This window comes from Benincasa hispida, chromosome 2 (genome assembly GCF_009727055.1).
Source record: "Benincasa hispida cultivar B227 chromosome 2, ASM972705v1, whole genome shotgun sequence".
Classification (NCBI taxonomy): domain Eukaryota; kingdom Viridiplantae; phylum Streptophyta; class Magnoliopsida; order Cucurbitales; family Cucurbitaceae; genus Benincasa; species Benincasa hispida.
Genome location: NC_052350.1, coordinates 50681809 through 50688068, shown reverse-complemented (window position 1 = coordinate 50688068; position 6260 = coordinate 50681809). Strand labels below are relative to the sequence as shown.

The following is a 6260-nucleotide window of genomic DNA, read 5'->3' as shown; positions in this document are numbered from 1 at the left end:
CAACAAGTCTTAAATTTAGTCTTCATACTTTCAATAAATCTTAACTTTAGTCCTTCAAAAATCTTTTTTTTTTTATCGAAATTGATTTAATAATAATAATAACAATAATAAATTTTCATACAAAAAATACACTATGTGAATACTAATACAAACTTTTTTTTCAAAAAAAAAAAAAAAAAAAAAAAAAAAAACGAAAACTAATAACAACAATATTGACTATTTTTAAGATTTATTCAAAATATATAGATTAAAGTTGAACATTTAAAGAAACAAAGACTAAAATGAAATGAAATTCAAAATACAAGGATCAAAAGGTTACTTTAATTTATTTTTAAAGTTCAAAGATTTATTATTTTAACCGAAAATTAAAAATTTAAAGACATATTAAAAAAAAATTTAAGGTAGAAAATCTATTCAACACAAATACAAATGTCTTTGTACTAAATTTTGTAGTTTATATATATATATATATATATATATATATATATATAGTATAAATAAATAATTATTCACAAATAGAAAATATGTCAAATTATTTACGGTAATAGTAAAAAAAATGGATAGACTTTTATTAATTTCTATCATTAATAGACTTGATCAGCCTCTATCAATCTATTAAACTTTTACTATTTTATATAAATAATTTTTCTTATAAAAATCTCCTACATATATATTCTGAGGTTAGGGGTCACGGTGTGGACCCTATAAATATTAATTAGAAAGAGAAAAAAGAAACATGTTTTTTTTTAATAATAAATAACAATAATCAACTTTTTAGTATTGTGTGAATTACATGATCTAAGGCACTGTTTTTTTGTCGCCATAATGTAATTATAAGGCGACAGGTCCCCCCACGTGCCTTCTAAACTTACTATTATTAATTATTATATCCCACTTATATACTTTTAATACAATAATAGTTATGGGAATTAGGCTAACCACAATGTTTCATTTTGCCACCTCATACATCAATTCTACTCCAATTAAAAAAATAAATAAATTATGAGTTAATTAAATAAAATTATTGTTTTTTCTTTGCCATGTAATTTATGATGTACGAGGTTAATGAATTTTGTTAAATGTAGTAACCATAAACATGTTTTTTATATTTATTAATTATATGGACCATTGGGATTGTTAAATTAAAATATATTTACAAATATAAAAGTTTTAGTGTAGGTGCATGAAAAGTATAAAAGGCTACATTTGAAATTGTTGTAGTTTTTAAAATAATTACTAGCAACTGTACTTTAAAAAAAAATAGTTGTGAAAAGAAGTAAAATAGTGTTTGGCAAAATTTTAGCTTAAACTTAAAAAAGTAGGTTAGAGTGTTTAGTAAATAAATATAAAAAAAATCTTATTTTAGATATAATAACTAAGATGAACTTTAATCAAATTTTTTAATTTTTTGTAATTTAAAATTTTAAATAATTGTTTAGAATGATAAACTTTGTTTATTATAGATTATTTTTTAAATATTAAAGAAAATAGCTTTATTTTTTTAAAAAAAAACATACATTTTTTTTTTAAAAAAAAATGATACATTTAACTCATGAAAAATGGAAAATATACTTGATTAGGTGAGAAATAGATAAAATATAAAATAAATCTCCTTTTTAAAGTATAAAATTGAAAACAAAATATTAATTAACAAATTTAATTTAAATATATTTTACCAAACATAAAAAATGGTTAAGATTGTTTTCAAATGGTTTTTTTGACAAAGCTAACTGAATGTCAAATGTAGCCTAATTATAAGATAAGATGTGTTTAGCACTTAAAAAAATAGCTAAAGTCAAAATTGAGCATAGTTTAGAACATATATTTTTAATATAATTGTTAGGATATCACCTACTCATTCATTAAGCTTTTATTCTAAGCAGAGATTTTTCATTTTTATGTTGAGATTATAAATCAATTTCATTTAGTAAAATCTCTTAAAATGGATTTACTTATTTAAAATCAAAATATTCTTAATCAGATTCATAATTACGAATTACAAAAGTTTGCCCTTGTTCAAATAACTTTCTTCTATATTATGTTCTAAATGCCAAATGAAAGTCAGATTTAAAATATTGATGTCGTCAAAATCTTTGGATCTAAATTTTACAAAAAAAAAAAAAAGAAAAAAAAAAGGATAAAATATCAATATTGATATATATTTCTAAGAAAATTATAAACAAAAAATTCATAAAAATCCATGAATAAATATTTTTGCACTTTTTATCCAAGTTAAAATATTCAGGTTTAAATCCTATTTTGGTACTCAAACTTTGAAGTTTATTCTATTTTAGTCTTTAAACTTTTGAAAATATCTATTTTAGTCTCCGAACTTTTAAAAAGTGTTTACTTTAGTCATTGCTATTAAAATTCTATTAACTCCTAAACAAAATGATGAGAACTTATATTTTTAGATGACTACGCTGCTAAATAAGTTAGTCACGCTAAAAAAAATATAAGATTTTAATTTTGAATTAGGTAGTAAAGCTATTTTCTATGGAATTCAAAAGTCATTTTTGCGTTTAAGATTTTGGTGGTTTAGTATTTTGGCGTATTGGTTGTTGGCATTTTACTTCATATTCATTTTACTAAAAACATGTTGACGCAATTTCATCAAAGGGTTAACAAAATCTTAATAGTATGGACCAAAATAAACACTTTTTAAAAATCTAGAAATTAAATTGATTGTTTTTTTAAAGTTTAAGGACCAAAATAGAAAAATATTTAAAGTTCAAGAATCAAAATAAGATTTAAACCAAATATTTATTCGTGACATTTTGTTGTTTACCTCTATCATTTCACTATAATGATATTGTCATCCACAACCCATAAGAAAATAGGATTACTGTTATGTTAACGAAAATTTAATACAATGATAGATAAGACAGAAATTTAAATTCTAATTTGAATAAATATTACATAATTATAATACACCAATAATATTTTTTCTAGACCCAGAAGAAAGTTGACAAAATCTATACGAGGAATAACCCCAAAAAAAAAAAAAAAAAAAAAAAAAGGACAGACAAAATATAATACTAATAATAAGAACAGTAACTTTAAGGATTAAAAATTTTCTGTCCAGGAGACAAAATCATTTTAGGATCAAATTCTAATTTTCTGTCTTGAATAATTTTCCATTTGTGTCCAAAATGTTTCTCCCAATCTTCTTTTGTTTTGTAATGAGGAAGATATTGCTTGATCTTGATATTTGCACTGTTGCAATACCCTAAAATCTCTTTGTTTTGTTCTTCCATGGCTTCCCAATCATCAAATCCACTTGAATTCAAAAACCCTATTGTGTAAAATACTTCTTCTTCTGGTATAACTGCTGACATTTTATCATCCCACCTGTACATGTATATATATTAATATAATAAATAAATTTCATATATTTTAAATTTAATAAAAATAATGGGAATTAATGAATTTTAATTACTTGCTCCTATTCATGGGGTAGATGAGTATAGGTCCATTGGTAATTTTTCGTTTGAGAACGATATCCTTAAAAACACCCGAGTCGAACTCCGCGATACGAGATTTAGGCACGAAGAGATTCAACCATGGATGAGGAACATCCCATAATCCTTGTGATCGGAGGCTCAACTCCCCACCTCGAACCCTATTCAAGAATTCAATGTAGGATACGTCTTTCTCGAATTTGTATCCGGGTAGAAAATCTAACCCTTCCAACAAGTCGTCAAGTTCCTACACAAACAACAAAGAAAATTTAGTTGTTTAGTTAAAATTTAACCTATATAAGTAGCTAAGATATCCTGTTTTGATTTCGTTTTTTATAAAGAGACATGAGGCCATTTCAACTTATGAGCTGTCTATTAGGGCTTTTCAAAATAACTCGAGGTTAAATTACAAAATTGGTACCTATGGTGTGGAAAAAGTAAAAATTTATTCTCTATAGTTTTAAAAGTTAGAATTTAGTCTATATGATTTGATAAAACCTCACAAAATAATTTCTAACAGTAGGGAGTAATATGGATAAATTTTAACGTTATCTAAATCATAAGGTCCAAATTTACAATTTAATATTGGATTATTTTTAAAAAACTGTGATAGATACCTCATAAGTTGAAGTGATAGTAGGTGTGTTTATAAAAAGAAAATTGAAACAGGATGTCTTTAGCTAGATAGGTAGGTTAAAAATAGACACAATCGATGAGGACGATGATTGAGAATGTACCTTGTCGAGGGTATGTCGAGAGCGATCGTCGTAATACATGGCAACTTCTAGGCAGTATATAATGGAGTGTTGATTAACCAAAGAGATGATTGTAGAGTGATGAGAAGATGGAAAAAAAGAAGATCTCCAATTGTCTGGGGGACCATCATGCATTAGAAGCAAACCCTCCAAATAGTTCAATCCACCCTTTTGTTTGCTTCCATTATTATCATTATTATTTATTGAGATTAATTTTTCTTGATCCTTCAGAAACTCATTAAAATTGCTGTACAGCATTCTAACCCACTTAACCTAAAATAACCCAAATAAAAAATTAATTAAGAATATAATAATTATTATTATTAATTTTGGTAATTTTGGTGATGGGTGAGTATAAATTTTTATTAAAAAAAAAAAAAAAATGTACCCTGTTTGGAGCTGGGAATAAGGGAATCCTAGCTCGAACTATGATTCCAAATTGGCCTAAACACACCAAGGATGAATTGAAGAGTTCCTTGTTCTTTTCTGCTGAACAGCTTACAAGATCTCCTTTCCCTATATATATATATATATATATATTATATATATATAAAATAAAACCATGCAAAAACAAATTTAAATTCAGATATTAGTTAGTTTTTTTAAAAAAAAAATTAAACCCTTAATTTTGTTAGGTATATATTTTAAAGAGCAACCAAAATGGGTCTAAAATTTGCTACGTGGCAATTTTAAAAAATGGGTGCATGTTATTTTTAAAAGTTTTGAAAACTAAAAATAAAAGGTAGTTTTTAAAAAATTTAAAATGGAGTAATATATTTGAGAATTGGATTTATCTTTGTACAATTTCATTTCAATCATACACAAAATGGGAAAAAATATAAAAATATTTAGAAAAAGTAAGAAGAATTTGATAAGTAATGAAATATTAACCAATTAGTGGAGTCTAAGATTTATTTTCAAAAATTATTATGAAATGATGTTGAAAAACTTTTGAGTTGAGTGGTAATTTAATAAAGTACCTGTAACGACGTCGAGTTCGATGACATTACAAATCTGTGGGCCATAACGAAACGTCTGACCGCTAATACCGGCATTCGACAACGTCCCGCCGACGGTAAGGTAAAGATAATCCGTCCACGACCGCGGTGCAAGTCCACGTTCAAGAGTGGCGTTAAGTATATCAATCCAGAGTTGTTCACCGCCGACGTCGGCAAAGAATCCGGTGGATTCACTACCGGAGATAGAGATTCGAGAGGGATTATTCAAGGAAGTCATCTCAACAACGACCCCATTTCCGGCCATTGCCTGACCGTGGACGGAGTGGCCGCAGCCTTTGGCGGCGATGTTGAAGGGAACGGGACGGGAGTTTGCGAGTTTGACTAAGGTAACGACGTCGTTTACGGAGGAGGGGAAAAGGACGGCGGCGGGTGGGATAGTAACCATGTGACCGAAGTCGATGGCGGCGGAAGTGAGGGCGGTGGCGTCGTGGCGGAGATTGGCGGTGATGTGGTGGGGGAAAAAGGATTTGGTTATGAAGGATTTGAGGCGGTTAATGAAAACCATGTCTATGAAATAAGCTGGAATGGGAAAGTTGATAGCCATTTTTTTAGAGAGAAGAGAGAGAGAGGAATTGTAATTTTGAGTTGGCAAGAGAAAAGTGAAACCATCACACTAGTATTTATAGGCAAAGATTTTGGGTACCTCAACACTCATAATATTATTATTATTTAAGTTAAATCGGATACCTGGTCCCTCTTATTTGGAGAATCTTAGATTTTAGTTCTTATGGTTTATCATAAGAATTTAGTCTATGTAATTTTATTAAGGCTAAAGTATAATAAATACCCTTGAACTTTTCTTTTTGTTTAAAAAATACTCATATATTTTCAAAAGTTGCAATATTACCCTCAACTTTCATAAGCGTTTCAAAATAACCCTTGAAATATAAATTATTTAGCATTTCAAATAAAAATCGAGATTTAAAACTGTGTGGGGATGACCTAAAACAATGTCATGATTCAAATTTTCGTTCTATGTCACTTACTACACTATTTCACATCTTAATTTCCGTCCAAATTCTAAC

The 6260-nt window shown here is 27.3% G+C and overlaps 1 protein-coding gene across 1 annotated transcript; it reads right to left on the bottom strand.

Annotated features, from left to right (window-relative positions):
* Window positions 1–3009: 3009 nt before the first annotated feature.
* On the bottom strand, window positions 3010–5807 carry LOC120071717 (cytokinin dehydrogenase 3-like). The gene is made up of 5 exons (XM_039024099.1): window positions 5197–5807; window positions 4605–4732; window positions 4199–4489; window positions 3440–3708; window positions 3010–3351 (listed from the first exon to the last, which is right to left on the bottom strand). The coding sequence occupies exons 1-5, from the start codon at window positions 5777–5779 to the stop codon at window positions 3060–3062; spliced, it is 1563 nt and encodes a 520-aa protein (XP_038880027.1). The 5' UTR covers window positions 5780–5807; the 3' UTR covers window positions 3010–3059.
* Between the last annotated feature and the right edge of the window lie 453 nt (window positions 5808–6260).